The 17,890-nt window shown below is 40.0% G+C and overlaps 1 protein-coding gene across 1 annotated transcript in view; it reads right to left on the bottom strand.

The window, feature by feature from the left end:
• Nucleotides 1-17,890, bottom strand: part of GLIS3 (GLIS family zinc finger 3) — a 440,244-nt gene that overhangs the window by 25,618 nt on the left and 396,736 nt on the right. The window contains exon 7 of the mRNA XM_054583075.1: nucleotides 15,519-15,687. Within this exon, the coding sequence (XP_054439050.1) occupies nucleotides 15,519-15,687 (169 nt within the window). The remainder of the gene's footprint in view (nucleotides 1-15,518; nucleotides 15,688-17,890) is intronic.

Raw genomic sequence — 17,890 nt, forward strand, 5'->3', positions numbered from 1 at the left:
ACAGCACTTGGAATCAATTTTGTTACTGCCTAAAAACATTACATAGTATTTTATTGAAAAAACTTTAACAATCCTTCTATTAATTTAATTTTTATAAACTTGGTTACTCGTTAAATCAGCTCACAGTAAAGTAGAAATAACAAATTAAAATCAGGGCTGCTGGGGCAGGAGAGGAGTAAAGAGGGTGGAAGAGAGTCCAGTTAGAGTCCAGGCCCTGGGAGCATCCAAAAATGATCACTGACAACTCATAGCAAGAGAGATGCCAGAAATATTGCAAAAGCCAAAAGGACTCAAGAAACTTGAGTAGTTTGAGGCCATTTACTCCAGAAGCAAACAAACAAAAAACATGCACGCTTAAACAGAAGCTTATTGAACAAAACACAAAATGTTCCTATTGTTATAGAAGGTAGAATGAATCCCATTTTCTTAGTGTACTCGACTGTTTTTATTTTCCAGCCTTGTTTTGTTTTTTAACATAGACACACACACACACACTCACACACACACCCCAAAATAAATATGGTCAGAATATTCTGCACAAAACAGAGATTTTTTTTTAACTCAAAGAAGGTAAATTTTAAAAATATGATGTAAAAGTAAACAAACAATTTTGATACTGAATATAAATTGCAGGGATTTACAATTTTTCTCCTATGGAATATCTCATTCCCCCATTACATCAGGACAAGATGACATCACTCTAATTCATTCTGAATTACAGCAGTGTCCAAGAGCCAGAAGAAAGACCGCCTGAAATTTTTCTAGGTCCAACTCTGCTGATGTACAGTTGACATTTCACAGGTTTCACTGAACACAGCTTACCGGTTTCTTCTCTGGCCTTCTCTATTTTTATAAAACAAGAGAAGGCTGTTAAACAAATATGCACACAACAGACTAGAATTTGTTTTAAAAATCACTGCTTACCAGATAACACAAAAGCAAATCACAGAACTGAGTCAACCATTTCCACTCATTTACTGGAGGAGTTTATGTAACCTTAGCATGAGCCATGGTTCACTGGCTTGCCAAAAAAAAAAAAAGAAGAAGAAGGAAAAACAGATTTTAAATGGCTCATAAAATATTTTCTTAAAAAAAAAACCAAACAACCCTGATAAAAGGTTTCTGCAAATATTTCTCTGTCTCTATATACCTTAAAAAATGTGACACTTGGGCATATTTACTTGGTTATGGAGGCCTGTTCCCACCCTCTGTACATACTCCTCAACCTTGCAGTGAGGTGGGCCAGAAACACAGAGGTCATCTTTCCTGCAAATGCAGTACTCAATCTTAGATTCTGTTTCATAGAACAATAGGTCCCAATCAAGACACACAGAGCTAGTGATGATCATATACAGAAAAACTGCAAATGGCAGGAGATGCAGATGGATGTCATCAAAGACAGATGTGCCATAAGTCCCAGGCTTGAATTGTGGCTCTGTCCCTTCTAGCTGGGTAACCGTGAGTAAATTACCTGATTTCTTGCAGTCTCAATTTCAAGTATAACATAAGGATAATCTCAACTCTTACTGGGGACTGTAAAATTTGAGACAACAATTTTATCTGTTCACTCAAGAGATATCTATTGAGCTCTGACCAAATATGTGGCACTGGTTTAATCGCTAAGGATAAAGCAACACGTGACACATATCCTTGTCTTTGTGAAACTTACATTTTAGTGAGGGGAAGCAGGCAATGAACAAATTTGTTAGCTAACTATGTACTGAGCTAGAGAAAATGAGTACTGTGAAGAAAAATAAAGAATGGAAGGTAAGGGACGGAGATGGATTATGAGCAAATTTAAATAGGGAAGTCAGAGATATCAAAATACTTTAGACAATAAGTGTCTGACATCTACAGATGAACAATACATCATTATGGAATGGCTGTTCTAAATAGAATATAAATTTAAGGTATCCCTGATCCTAGGACTCTCTTTTCCCTTAACTATTCATATATGGAAACTAAGCTCAGAGAAAGTGAGGTATTTACTCATCTGGCTAATTTTCTGGTTCTAGGAACAGTTAGTCTTATTATGTAAGACTCTCATTTCTTGGTACCAGGTTTTCCAAAGGAGTATCCTGAGTTCACAAATTCATACAATCATAAAATGTTCAAGATGACGGGCACTAGAGCACCACCTATTTGGATGAGATAAGGTAGGTCCAGAGACATGAAATGATTTGCCCAGCCCCACTCTAGTTTTCCGGATACCACTTTATTCTAACACGGTAAGATGCCCTCTAGTGGAGATCTGAAGCAAGGCTGATGGGCGGGGTGAGAAAGAATGGAGAGGACACCTGTGGATATTTGAGATTTTGATCCTTATCACTGGCTGATGGGGACGTATCAGCACCCTACTGCCTTCAAGAAACCTGACAGTGGAGATAGTTTTCTCAGTTTGCTTTGGTGAACTTGCTCATTTCTGAACTGGGGTTCTTCATGCCCAAGTTGGGCTTATACCCTTAGCTTTCCAACTGGGTAACTCCTTACAGGTAGCACTCTTTCCTCTGTAAGTCCAAAGTGTTTTCTATGTCAACTAATGATTGTATTTCTTCAAACAGAATTCACAAAAAAACTGTGTTACAAGTTAAGCACATGTCATAAATATGTCTTACTTTCTTTATTTGTGCAGTACTAAGTAAGCAGTTCTCACAAGCAATGTGGGGCTGTGTGTTTTAGCACTGCTTTGATGGTTAACACTTTGAAAAAAAGGTGTTTACATGATCCACTAGATTAAATGTTGGTTGATATGTGCTTTGGATAGTTCTTCCCCCAACCCCTTCCATGAGGGTTACAGACCTCCCAAAGAAGAGAGAATGCACCAGAACAGCTTGTTTCACTGTATTTGTGTGAAAAATATTATTGATTTGCTGCCATGGAGTAGAAATAATGGCTACAAACTGGTCTACGGTGGATTTGGGGAGGTATTTTTTTATTCCCCCAAAGAATTGTGGGGAATCTTCTGTGGTGGTTTTAAAATTCATCTGCAAAAACTAATCAATGAAAAATGGCTTTAGCAGTTGGCCAACTGCAGAGGGGAAAAAAGGAATCCTTTTCAAAACCTAAAAAGAATAGCACAGTTTTAAGGATTTCACATCTGATTTAACATCTAACCCCACCCCCCCGCCAGAATGATAATACTTCACTTTGTATAGCCAGACAGCACTCTGTTTTAGTAGACTTTAGTGGTCTTTATAACGATTTATGAATCACTTCATGAATTCCTGGCTGATTCATCTGGGTGACTATAGTATCTACTTATACTTCCCTTCTGTCTCACAAAAGAGACACTTGGACTCAGTTCAATCCAGATTTGTCCCCGAATGAATCACAGCACGTTACTGGGGGAACTGCAAATTGAATTCTGCTTCTGAGACAATCAAGACCAGCTTTCAGAAATGAAGAAACAGCCGCTGGGAAGTGTGGGTAATTGCAACACTGTCCATCTGGGCAGGACCAAAGCAGGCCAAGAGCTGTACATGTCCATCTGAGGACTTTCCCAAACTACTCAAAGAGTGAAATCCATCCCCTGGAAGGGCTTGGTGTTTCTTTCTCCTTACAAGAGGCTGAGTCAATATTAACTACAAATAATTTATCGCGTTGGACAAGACCAAGACTCCAAAATAATTGCCAGAACCTCCATAGAGCACAAGAGGGCTGTGAAGCTAGCAGTAGGTTAAATGATTGCCAGAGCTTTTTAAAGAAGACTCACATATATACTATAATGAACATTTGTGAGAAATAGAAAGGATAGAGTATTCTAGAGAAATGTTTCTCCACTTCGGTATAGGGAGTCACTTGTAAGTCAGGAAAACAAAGAAACAATGCCCAAGCAGAGAAGTGTATTTACAAAATCCTCCCCCTACCCTAGAAATAAAAAAGGGAAGAGGAGAAGACATCCAGGATATGTTAGAAAATTGAACTATGCAGGACACACTTAACCAAAAGCTGGAGTATTTTTGGCATATCTTGCCCACAGAATTGGCTGTGACTCGGTTGTTTGTCTATTTCAGAATCTACGTGATAAGGAGAGAGGGAAGAAAATTCTGATTCTGCCAAATCCTCTTTACAAAAAAGTGCCAGCCAGAGGAAAATTTATCCAGAGTGGTCTTAGACATCTGATGTCAAAAATAATACTATGAAAAAAAATCTGCAATGATATCTTCCCTTTGGCAGTTCTTAGTAGGTCAAAGCAAGGGGACAAACTCACAGCCTGCCCAATGGCAAAGGGCAGACTCTCTTGTTCAGCACAGTGTTAGGCATAAAGTTCAGCCAGCTTTGTAGTAGAATGCATTAGATTTAAAAAAAAATCATTCAGAAGAGAGTGTAATGAGAATGCTAGATGAGAAAAAGGGGAAAATAAGTGTTATTTTTGTCTAAACATGAGAAAGAGTGGCATAGGTAGAAAAATAGCCTGTTCCATGTCTTTCTCATAATCTCAAACTGCATACACCAGTTCCTTGACAATATCCAAAGACCTTTTAGAACTATTGGGCTGGTCAAAAAGTTCATTTAGTTTTTTTTTCCGTAAAATAAAAGACAATTTTTCATTTTTACCAATAACTTTATTGATTTGGATATTTTGAGCATGTTGGCTATCTCCCACTACTGGTTTCTAGTGAGTAGAGGCCAGGGGTGCTGCTAACCATCTTCCAATGCATAAGAAAGCCCCACAGCAAAGAATTATTTAGCCAAAATATCAATAATACCAAGAAACTTCACAAACCACTTTTGACACATTTGATCAAGACACAGTACCTCCACCACACACTGCACACATCTTTTTTTACATTTCAGTTGCGTTTTTACCGTTCTTGAGATAATAGAGCATAATACACTGACTATGTTGCATACTTCTTCTGTCTTCAATATTAAAATGGCTGCACAAAAATTTACCAATTTTGGTAAGTTTTTTAAATGCACACCAATATGACAACTGTCACAATGCAATCTAACAAAATTGTTTCAAACGCAGTTAAGGACAACTAAGTACTACTAGAGCCATTGTATGGAAAAAACATAATGAACTTTTTGGCCAACTCAATAACCTCAAAGTGCAGTAGTACTCCTGCCAAGCACGGCCAGGTACCTTTGAAAGCCACTGCCAAATGAGACCTCAAAGTTCAATATAATCCATACATTTGAAAAGAAACTAGTGGGTGGTGGTTTGGTCAGAAATAAATTGTGCTGTTTTTTTCTCTAGAGAAATGAATTAGAGGAAACAGCATATATTTAAAAATTCACGATTAAAGAAGGGCTCTTGGCTCCTTATAGATGGGAAGAGCATGAAATCCTCAGATGTTTACTCCCATTTGTATCCCTAGCACCTCATGCAGTATTATACAGAGATAAGTATTTAATAAATATTAGTGGTTACTGTTGAAGAATTACTCTTTTGAACAGATCATTGGTTCCATACACTTGGCTCCAAACTCGGTGCCAATTCTTGTGTCCCGGTAGATGATAATTTGTCCAACTGGCCCCAATATTCAGTTGGATATTCTATTTCCCACATACCACCATTTCTGTTTTTAAGAGGAGAACATCTTATTCAACAGAATGACTCCAATCATTTACTCTGAGAAGATGATTAAAACAGAGAAAAGGTTTTCCTCCTTGCAATTACACAGAAAAACAACCAAGACTATTTCTCAGAAAACTGAGCAAAAAGGATAATCCGAAGCACCTTGTCTTTTGGTTTCTGTTCACCTCAACAGTTTTCCTCTCCATTAATACACTGTCCTTCACTTGCAAGAAGATATATAGTCTCTTAGCAGCCAATTCCCTCAACTGTCCCCACTTGAGAGGGGAAAAGAGCAAGTTGATTTCCAGGTCACACTGTTACAACATTAAGCAGAGGCTTTCCTTGCAACAGCCTTTTCTACGTCAGAGACGAGGCACTGTGTAATAGATGAATGTCTTGACTCAGGCTAGAACGACTTGTGGGCTTTCGCTTGGGGAATTCTGGCTGCATATGACTTGCTGTTTCAGAGAAAGCGTATGAAAAGAACACAGTGACACATTTGAATAATGTAATGGCTTAGTTTGAACTCTATGTTGCTGCATGCTAATGCCCTAAAGTAGAGGTTGCAAGAAAAGGAATTCTATTTTACCTCAAGCCTCCCTTGTTACTGTCATGACTCACTTTCCTGACTGAAAATCCAAGGGGACTAAAAAAACACCATCTTGGGCTTCACATGACGTAGATTTGTTTGGAATGTGGGAACAAAATAAAGATGGCTGATTTGGCATTCAGAGGTGAAACAACTTTCCTGGCATTTAAAAAATATAGCTCCTTTTACAGACATTCTAATGGTTGCTTTGTGATGTGTGGTTGTAATTAATCTAACATAAAGAACCAGTGTACTATGCAATTAAAAATACATAGAAAATAGTCTGATGTGGATGAATATTTGAACCATGAGTCAAGCTATTTGTTTGGTAGAGTGCCACACGTATGCACACATCAACGTCTTGCTTTTCCATGAAGTGACCCAGAGGAGAATGTGGAGATGGAAAAAACAACAATCATCTGCTCAGGGTTACTATTACCTTTCCCAGAAATAATAAAGGAATCATAGTCATAGTCCTGCCTTCCACTGACATTCATTCATTCCACACAATTTCTTAGGTGCCCCTTTTAAGCTCTGAGGGGAAAGGATTGTGAATAAGGTAGTTGGAAGCACAACATAGTCTCAGTTCTCAGGGAGCTCCCATTTTACTGGAGTACAAGCAAAGCAAACCACTGAAGAGATTGAAGAGACAGTGTAATTTCAGGGAGTGTTAAATCTATGAAGAAAAATAGAACAGAGTTAAGGAGTATGTGAAATTGGAGGGGGGAGTTTTAAATGAAGTAGTCAAGAAAGGCCTTTCTGAAGAGGTAACATCTAAGCAGACACCAGAAATGAAGACATAAGTCATGTAAAGTTTTAGTGAAGGTGACTCCCACAGGTTTTAGGAACTGCAAGTACAAAGGCCCTGAGGCAGATGCATTGTTTTCCAAGAAACAGTAAGAAGGACAGTGTGGCTAGAGCATATTAGGCAAGAAGAGCAGTGGTAAATGAATTTGATGAAGACCAGACCACAGAAGCCCATGCAGACTTCAAAAGGGACCTGGACTATATTCCAAGTATGGCTAGGGTTGAGGGGGAGGGATGTGAGCACAAATTCCTCAGTGATTTGATTTACCTTTTAAAGGGCACCTCTTGTGGTGGAGCAAAGGCCTGTGTGCCCTGCTGGTACGAGGGTGGAAAGCTGTGGGGTGGCAAGATGGATATAGGCTGAGACGGGAGGGGATCGTGGTGAACTGAGGTCGGAGAAGTGGAGCTGATTCACCTTAAATGTGTTTGAGCTAATAGGACGTATAGATTAATCAGATGTGAGAGTATTTGGAGAAAAGGAGGACTCAAAGTTGACTCCTAAGATTTTTAGGTGTTTAATTTAGGGATTTTTTTCCGCCGGTGGAGCCATTCACAATCATTGGGTAGATAAGAAGAAAGTAACATTATCACCAACTTCCCCATATGTGTGAATATCAGGAGTAAATCAGCATGGCACATTTAAGAAGCTATTAGTAAGGTAAATATCTCTATAAGGAGAAAGTTCATTCGAAAGACAAAGAACAAATAACCCGGCTGATATTTGCCATAAAAAATGAAGCATGGCTGTGGTCATGGATCAATATTTAAGAAGTATAAAGATGGGTGGACTACTCTGCCCCAGAATAAACATGAAGAAGTACCAGGACCTTTTGACAGATTAAAAAGAAAACAAATAGGAAAAGAACAACAAGCATTTCCAATCTAAGACCCAAAACTCTAATCTCCATTCTCAAGGCCAGGATACTAGAATTTTCTGCCTCTTCACTGCTCACAGTACTGACATTAGGAACAACACTCATTATATTCAGTGATTCACAAGTAGAATGTGTGTGATCCATTATGAGAAGGTGGATTTTGGACCCTACCTCTCTTAATCTTGAATATATATGAAATTGACCCCTTTGTGGGATGCCAAGTGAGGATAACAGTTTGTTTTCTGAATAGAAAGTGCTGCAGCCAAAGAGAGAGAATGATGCTCATGATCCCCTGGCACAAGGTGACCAGCAGAGCTAGAGACTCTGACAGAGGATGATGTAGATGCCAACATGTAGTCTGATAAAAGTGGCTAGTGGAAGCTTATGATTGTTTTTGGACTATGGCTTTTCTCAATTATTTCAACAATCAAGATTGACGAGCTTTATTTTTCAGACTGAGAAGCCAATGTCTATCTGTCACCCCATAAGTTTGGTATCTTTCTACACATCTGGGAAAGTGTCTGTCATACATGTTAGGGAGCATTTCAGAGCAGTGCTCACTGAGTAAATTGCAACTAAGTTATGACACCCAGCAACGCAGAGATCTCTTAACAATATCTGAGTCTTCTCTAATATAATAAGACAAGTGAGACCAAGTTACTGTTGATATTAGAGCTCTAACCTTCAGATGTCTGTCACCTTGTCTCTAATATAGAGGCATTTTTTTGACAATCAGTGACTCTTCAAAACTCTGATGTGTCATGATGATATAAAACCCAAGCTTTGAATTGCAAAGGACAAAACTGTCTTTTCAAATTGTATTAATAAGGAAAATAACAAACTTCACTGTGTTGCCTCATCATTCTAGGATAAAGAACGGCCTTGTCTGCTTGAGGACTGGAACCATTTGTCCATTCTTCATCATTTCTCCTTCTGTTGGCACAGATTACATTGTGAACTCTTGCTAGGTGGATAACGTGACAGGGAGGCATTTGGAATATATGCCAGAGTCACCAGGATACCCTTATTGGCCAAATACACAAATCCTTGTCCTCAAAAGAAAGCCCAAACTCCTTACTACAGCTAATGAGGCTCCTCCCACATTTATACCTGAAACTCCATCCCTCCCCCCTCTCTCCTCTGAGCTTTTGCATGCTCCCATGTTGCCTGGCAAGGTTCTAGAGACCTTCAATGAAGGAGACATTTTTCCCTCTATTTCTCCCTCCCTAATTTTGGGTTGGATGATCTTTCTGTGGGTCTCCAGAGCACCCCCTGTAGCACCCCTTCATAACATCCTAAATCATAGTTGCCTATTGACCTAGTTGTCTCTCATTAGATGGGATACTTTACACTCTTATTGACAACTATATCCTCAGTGTCCCGCTTCCTGCCTGGGACTCAAATACCAGCTGAGGGAATGACTCAAATGAATAAACCCAGTGCTGAGACAGATTATCATAAGCTTTAATATTTTATATCATGCTTATGATTTTTTTAGCCATTACTGTACATTTACTAGGGCACTAAGAAGAAGAGAGAGGAAGATTATGTGGACTGTGTGTGTTTATATGTGTGTACGTGTAAGGCTGTGAACAAGCTGAGTATGTGAAGACACCCATACCCCTGTTTTCTCAGAAAGTCCAGGGCAAGGGAAGGACAGCAAAGCAGCAGGACTAGCTTTGAGCTGTTCAGATGCTACATGTGCAAATCAGAGAGAATGGTATCAGGCTTCTAGTGACGACCACAGGAAAAGAGTGGAGGGGACCTGACCAATGGATGATGGCAAGGGACTCTTAGCAATGTGTGTGCACAATTGTATGTATTAGAGCAACTCTTTATTTTGTCAATATATTCAGGTTACACAAGATGGTAGGAACTCAGAACTGGGATCATCACCATCTAGACCAATGACTCCAGGGAAACAGTCCTTTCTGGGAACTGGCAAAAGCCTGTTTCCTAGGCATTCCCCTCACAGACCCTTGTCCCTTGTAAACCCTCCTCAGCACCTACCCCTGAGCAGTGCAGCACAAGGCAGTTTGGAGGTTACAAGGAAACTTAAGGCTCCTGCCCTCAAAGAATGAACAATCAAGTTAGCAAGGTGACATCTAGGAAATGGTAAAAAAATTAAACAGATAAAAAGGACCACGGGAGTTAACCGGGTGATTTGTCTCTGTGACCTGCAAGAGGCAAAAAGGCTTTCTGGGTTGAGAACTAATCGAAGCTACAAAAGATGAGTAACATTTAGTCAAGAATATGATAATAAGGGAAGTCTTGAAGTGGAGAAAGATTCTGAATTAAGATGCAGAAACAAAGTCAGTGAGTTGGCTGGTTTGACTAGAGCAGAAGAACCTGACAGCTATCAGAGGGAAAGGGGCTGGGAGAGAAGGGGGAAGGAAGCAGAGAAAAAAAAGGAAAGACTCATGGGCACAGACAACAGTATGGTGATCACTAGAGGGATGGGGGCTGGGGGGAGGCAGAAAAAAGTAAAGGGGGATAAATGTTGATGGAAGGAGAATTGACTTGGGGTGGTGAACACACAGTACCATATACAGATGATGTGTTGTACAACCGTATACCTGAAACTTATATAATTTTATTAACCAATGTCACTCCAATACATTAAAAAAAAAATAAAGAAAACAATGCTATCTTTGCCCCCTTAGCATGCAGGAAAGCTATACTATGTTCTCAATGCTGAATTTGAAAATAGCATCTCTGAAGACCAGCCCTGGTTATTCAAAGGCACAGAAAGAGTGCTCAGATATCAAAGTTTCCAGAATTCTAGGAATGTCACATCTGATATGAATAAAAACAAGTAAGGCTTCTCAAGACTTGATATAGACTCATGAAATTGGCATTCCTTGTTTGGTTAAGGTGTTCTGACTATCTTCTCAAAAACAACTATCCCTAACATTCTCCACTGTTGATTCCTGTACTTGACTGTATTTTCCCTGAGGAGACCACAGCCTTTCCTTGCTTTTAGTCTTCTCTGGCTCTGAGATGGAGCACATAGGAAGTCGTTCCACTGTGGCCAATTCACCCATTCCCTGAAGCTCTGCCACTTGTACTACAGAGCACACCATGCTTGTGGCCTTCTTCAGGATGGAGAGAAGCCGCTGACATACAGATGAGATGAATGAATGACACAAATCCAGCTGGTTTATTATTATTGGGATAGCAAGATTTCTCCATCTCAAAAGGGACTCCCATCAATATTTTTGTGTTTCTATCCCCCCTCATCAAAAAGACGTACTATGAAATCCAGTACATTTAACAATTCCCAAGACACTGGGTTCTTCTCACGGGGAGCCACTGTTAACAAAAGTACCACTGTCTTGTTCAGTGTGGCATAATAAAACACCACTTTCCATTATAAATTTAAATCAGCATTAGATGATGTGGCTGATACTGCTTGAATCACTGTAAAGGTGTGTCATTCAGATAATTTTTCAAAATAAAAATGGAACTTCATCAAATTGACAGAGAGCTTGCTTTTATTTTATTTTATGATGGTTTAAGAATCAAAGAACCTGATGCTAACTGGATAGATGTGGTGGACCTTTCCTGACTTCTGACAGTGACTCAGCTCATTTTATTAACAAGTTAAAGCTAAGTAAATTATGAATCAATGCCCACAAAGCAGGAAAAAATGCCAGTTTCCCACTAAAAATCGCAAAGTGTGATAAACCTATTTCCGTTAAGAAAACTGCTGGAGTTTTTACTGGGGGTTTTCCCAAGCAAACAGAGGCAAAGATATATAAACCAAAAGCGGAAGGTAAGCACATTTCCTCTTAGTGTTTTTATGCTGGACACTAATGCAAACACAGTGAATAATCCAGAGCTGTTACATGTCATCCTCCTCTCCAAATCTGATCGGAAGAGATAACCTTCCCCACACTTGCCCATTCCAGTTGGGCTGGCACAGGGACACGGCGCACATCCTGTGGGGACGGCAGAGCAGCAGGGCAAAGCCAAGGAAGTGAAATGTCCACTTCATTCACCAGCCATACAAAGTACCACCATCTTTCCCCTCCTCTCCATTTTCCCTTCCACGATTAGCTACATTATCAACTACTGTGATCATTTAACATCTTCTGGCTTCTAAACCTGCAACTCTCAGCCAAGCCACAGTCACCTGTCTTCATGTCAGCAGCAAAAGCTACTCAGTGTCTGCTTCATGCCACGGAACGTGCAAAGTGCCCTACCTGCTTTGGTTCATTTACTTCTAATTCCCTATGAGGTGCAAACTGAGGATAAGAAGAGCTGAGAAACACCATATAACCAAGTGGTATTACTGCCAAAAAATGTTTACAATGAATCTGTTCAGTAAGAGACAATCATACACATCCAAACCGTAAAACATTCTGCAAAACAAATGTCCCGAGTTCTTAAAAAAACTGTCAGTGTCAAGAAAGACAATAATAATGATAGTGATGATAATTTTTAAAAGCTGGGGAATTTCATTAGATTCAAGAAGACAAAAAAGAAATGAGAACTGTGATCTCTGTTAGATTCTGAATTGTAAAAAGGAATAAAGAAAAAAACTCTAGCTATAAAAAAACATTATCTCCACAATTGGAGAAATTGGAATATTGATTGTATATTAGATAATAACATTATATCAATGTTAAATTTCCTGAGTGTGATAATTACATTGTGAATATACAATGTCCTTCTTAGGGAGTCATTCCTGAAGTAGATCGGGTTAAAGTGCAGTGATACTTGCAACAGTCTCTCAGGTAGTTCAGCAACAGCAAACAAACAAATAAAGTATCTTCCAAGTTAGAGAGGCAAAGAGTAAAAGAAATAGCCAGAGAGAGAAGGTGGCAACATATTAACAACATTTGGGTTTAGGATGTATGGGTGTTCATTGTACTATTCTTCCAGTTTTTTAGTATGTTATAAACTTTCAAAAGAGTTGAAAAAAATGAAACACCATAAAATAAAATGTTTTTTAAAAAAAGCACCAAGGGGGAGCATCAGGAACATAAACAATTAGTAACTTGAGGCTGGGATTCAGATATCAGGATTTTGGGTTGCTGCTGTTCCTGACTCCACTGATGGCTAAAATCTTTTTCTATATTTATTGTTTTAATAGCTGTGTACAAAAAAATGATACATGGATTGCTTTTCTCTTATATTCTTGTCAAGAGTTGTTGTGACTACTAAGATGAGATGAAAAAGAGGAGGTCTCAATGGATGGTTCTTAGCTTCATCACTGTGAAAAATGTATAAAAACCTCTTGTAAAACAGAGTCAGGAAACTAGAAGAGAGAGCTCTCAAGCACGTCGCTTAATGCATACTACTGACCCCAACAGGAAGAGACTACCTTGCATCTCTGACAGGAAGTGATATTACCTTACTACCTCAGCCGGAGGAAGGAGAGATCCCTTCTTGCCCAGTAACAGTTCAGACAATGGGAGGCTGCCATAACTCAGCCAATGAAATGTCACTACACTTCTGTCAGTTTCCTCCAATGGACTCTTCCTTTACAACAAGCCTCTCCCAACTCCATAAGAGTATTCATCTCCTTTGTTTCTCTGCACTGACACATGGTTTGCCATTAGACTGAATGTCGTGAGTTGTAATTCTTGTTCCAGAATAAATCCATTTTGCTGCTGATAGAGCTCGCTGTCTATTTGTTTAAGGTCAACACTATTTTGTGGAGCATGATTCTCAGCCAGGCAGAATGCAATGAGAAGATGAAAAGCCCATGGCTAATGTCATTCAAAACTCAACTGGAAATTAAATAAAATTTTAAAATGAATAAACTCATCTCAACTTATAGGAGTATATCTGATAACTGGAAAGTGTGCCTGTCCCTAGTGTCTGTGAACTTAATAGATGGTTATCATTCACACTGCTTTGCTGATGGATCCTGTGCAAGGAGGCTAAGAGTTTGTACATACTGTAACTGTAAAATAAGTATAATATAATTGTTAAAAAAACTCTAACATCTTCTGGTCCATATTTCCAATTGCTCATCAGGCACATATACATACATCCCATATAGCCACTTAAAACTCAAAACCTGAAGTCTCTTTATTTATTAATCTTTCTTTCCCACTCTCTTCTCTACCCAACACCCTCTTTCTCTCTATTCCACCACTCTTATATTTTCAATTTCTGTTAATGGCACAGTTTTCCATATTGGTTGCTAGGGGTGAAATTCAGGGATGAATTTTGGCCTCTCCTATTTACTCAATATATGCATGAATAATTAGTGACTTTGCCTCCTAAATAATAGCTTCTTGAATACGTTCTCCACCCTTAATGCTTTGCTTCAGTTCAAGTCCTCCTATTTCTTACAAGGACTTCTGCAATAACCTCTTCCTTATTTTCTCTACATCATCTCCTTGCTTCCAGCCTCTATTACTTCCATCTCGTGACCTGAATTCTTTCTCTGTAACAATAATCTGATGGATTTCTCTCATAATAAAGAGCCTGTAATGATTCTTGTCTAACTTCATTAGCAAAGTACACACTGGATGATGTCACCTTAGCTACTGGACCCTCCCTCCATGTGTGTACGTACCCCACCTTATCTCTTGCCTACATTCCTCTTCCTGCTTTGGATGCTGTTCTCCATTTACCCATCAGGAAAAGCCTTAATCTTCCTTCCATGTCTAGATTATTGCCTTTCTTTCCCTGTAGCAGAGTTAGGGACATTTTCCTTAAGCTCATGTGGCATCTTTATTTTATCGTTTATTCAAATAGCATTACTATACTTTGTTTACATGTCTGTCCTCACGAAATCCTGTAAGGGCAGGGCCATGTTCTAATAGTCTTTGCATCCCCACACTCAGCACGATGTCCAACACGCAGCAGATTATTATTACATGAACAGATGTATAGCTCTAAATAAAGGTGTGGGCCTAAATTTTTTAAAAGATGGTTTATTGGACTTAAAACACTGTAAACAACTCATAGGCCACACCAACAACAATGAAACCACAGACTGCTGGTGAAATCCAAGACTCAGAGCTTTCATTCCTGCTGCCAATTCAACCTAGTATTCTGCCTCCCAAATGCTTAACTCTAGGGTATTGCACAGGGATTCCCCACAAGAACATTTTTCCCCTGTGCATGTCTGAGAGTAACCCCTCAGTAGCTCAAATCAAGCCAGACGACAAGTGGCCCCGACAGCGAAAAGAGTGACATGCTGTTCACATCACTGGAGGGTTAGGCAGTCCAAGGGCAGGAACTGAAGTGTCAAGATTTTAAATTTTTCTCCCAGAAACTCTTTATGAGGGTGGTATCAACATAAAGGATTCGGTGAGTAGTTGCCTTCTCATCGCCCTTATAAAATCCGGTGTCCTGTTATGCTATACTCTCAGTCTAACACTACTGATCCACGTGCTGAAAGGCACCACCCTATTGTACATTTGGAAAGCATTTCAAGCTGCGGGGAAGTTTTCTTAAAATTGAGTCTCTGAGACCAGCTAAGGAGGTGGGACAGACAGAGACATTCTGATGTTTTCCCAGCATCAGACACTTTAGTTGGCTGCCAATATGTATTTTTTTTTTACCCCCCCCATGGAAAATAAAACAGATGAGATATTTGATCCACACGCTTTGTGTATGTACTTTTAAAATGTCACCTTTGGGTAACTCAACCCACCAATGGATTATTAATAAAATTCAGCAACTGTCAAAGCACTTCTCCATGTGGAAGGAGGTTTGGCTGCGACACCTATTAGAAGAGAGAGACAGATGGCCTTACCTCTCAGCTCCTGCGTCCACAGCTGTGAGTGGAGGTAACTGGGAGGAGGGGTTATGGGGGCTCCCCTGTACATTATGTCCCGGAGAAGGGTGACTGACAGGATGTGGGGGTGGCACGGCCCCAGCAGCTGTTCCGCTTCGGCTTGAATGATTGCTGGAGAAAATGGAAGCTGAAATCAAGGGAGAACAAGCATCAGACTGCGCCCCAAGTGAAGCCCACATTTTTTAAATACCAAAGGCTGACAGCAAGCATATTTTGGGGGCTTGTTTGTTTTCCTCTTGGTGGTTTTAAGGAAACAGTTCTCCCCTTATTGGATATACACAGCTTTTGTTTTCATGTGCCCTTATGGCTGCTCACATTCTGCTGGTTCCAGGCTGACGTCCATGGTTTCCTATAAGCACTGCCTTGCCCCACCCGTTTCCTGTCTGGACACTGTATAATTAGTCAGTCTTGTAGGTTTGCATCTGGGCGAAGGTCTCTGCATTAGCACTTTTCAGTCAGGAGGGATGGCGTTCAGGTAACCGGAGATTTGCTCTGCTGACCTAGAAGGGTACAACACAGGCCACCCTCTTCTTCTCGTCGCTGCTGCGAGCTGCTGTGGGTCAGGCCTAGGTTTCTCTCTGTCACTAAAATCAATGTAATGAGAATGGAGCTTCCCCTGATCCTAGCACCAACGCAGGATCCTACACTCTTAACTTCAGAGTCTAACTGACCCCAGGCATTTCCCTGATGGTGTGACGGATGGATGTACTTGGTCTTCATCAAGAATGAGTCTTCTCCCACCGCTGTAAAATATGAAAAGAGGGTCTCAAATGTACCTCTGGGATATTCTCCCGCTGTTGCCGATTATGACACAGAGAGTGAGTTAAAGCCTCATTCATAGGGGCAGCCTAGCCTTTGAGAACTGTATGTGACCTCAAACTTAAATATGTGCCCATTTAGATTGGCTAATTGGTACCATGTCACAGAAGAAACTGGGGCTTGTCACTTGCAGAGTCTATCACTACCAGAGAGGCTCTCTTAGTATCTGGGACCTATATGGCAGACATCTCATTATAGTGCAATCATACCAGCATCATTATGCTGACTCTCTTTAAACTTCCTTCTCTATACAAAGCTATGCTGAGCTTTATGCCCATCCCTGCTCTTTCTGCACTTACTCTACTGATATCAAAGAATAAATGGATTTTTTAAAATAAAAGGAATCAGGCTAAGGATTAAGAAAAAGAAGCCACATAATCAAAGAGATTTGAAGGTTTAAAAGTTCAGGGAGCTGTATTTTTATACCAGTTCCAGTTTTCTCCAACTTCTCTTGGATAGAATTAATACCCCAGATGATCCAGCCCCCAAAAGCTTAATCCAATGGAATAAGAGTTCAAGTAGTTAAAGGAACATGTGAAGAGGCAGAATTATCATCTTCCCGCTTAAAAAGCTACTGACAGGGGTGTGATCTGATTTGAAGGGTTTATTTCTGGTAAGTCAGCATTGTGTCAGGTTAACTCTTGTCCTCAGAAACCTGCATCCTCCACAGCCTTCCACGTCTTCAAGAGGTGGTGTGACGAGAAAATGCTTACCAGCTCAAAATGGCAAAGCAAAGTGTCTGTTGTGCGTCAGCCTCCAAAAAAGTTGCACATTTGCAAACTCGCTAGTCACCTTATGAATCACTACCCTCATTTATGCTCAGTTCGCTCAGGCAACCACAATTCTGCTTGTATTCCAAATAATAATTTTACCCAAGAGAGGAGGCTGTTTGGATTCACTGTGGCAATAGTTTTGGGACTGGTGTTTGTCAGCAGGGAGCTCGGTGTTTTATACACTATTCCAAAAACTAATGGAATAATAAGAGGTCACAGAGACACTTTGGAAACACAGCCAATTTTTTTTCCTGCTTTAGTGTAGTAATGTGAGTGCTCCTGTTTGTTTTGTTGTAGTTGCTGAGTGCACCCCTCACTTATTATCCCCCGGAGGTATTTTTGTATGTAAGTGTGTGTTTATCACAAGGGAAGCACTGCCCCTGCTGTTTATAACCCCATGGGCAACAGGGAAACTTGGTGTGCACACTTTATGCTCTACTCGATGGTTCAACAGAAAATGTGTTGCTTCCCAGAGGCCTGCATTAGCTATATTAGCTACATTTTTGCATGAGCTGCAATGAAATAGGCTGGGAAAAAATTTTTTTCAGCTTGCTGCACACTGAAAGCTAGGCCTGATTAAGGGCTTCTCCTTCATTCCATGTAAAAGCCAGATCTATCCATTTATACATCATCCATCCATCCATCTATCCATCCACCAAACATTATTGTTTACTCTGTATTTATTAAGTGGTACATGCTAACCACTGTACTATATGTGGGTCCCTGTCCTTGAGGAGG

This window comes from Pteronotus mesoamericanus, unplaced genomic scaffold (genome assembly GCF_021234165.1).
Source record: "Pteronotus mesoamericanus isolate MK-2021 breed Mesoamerican mustached bat unplaced genomic scaffold, CSHL_Meso_final contig_73, whole genome shotgun sequence".
In the NCBI taxonomy this organism is placed as follows: Eukaryota; Metazoa; Chordata; class Mammalia; order Chiroptera; family Mormoopidae; genus Pteronotus; species Pteronotus mesoamericanus.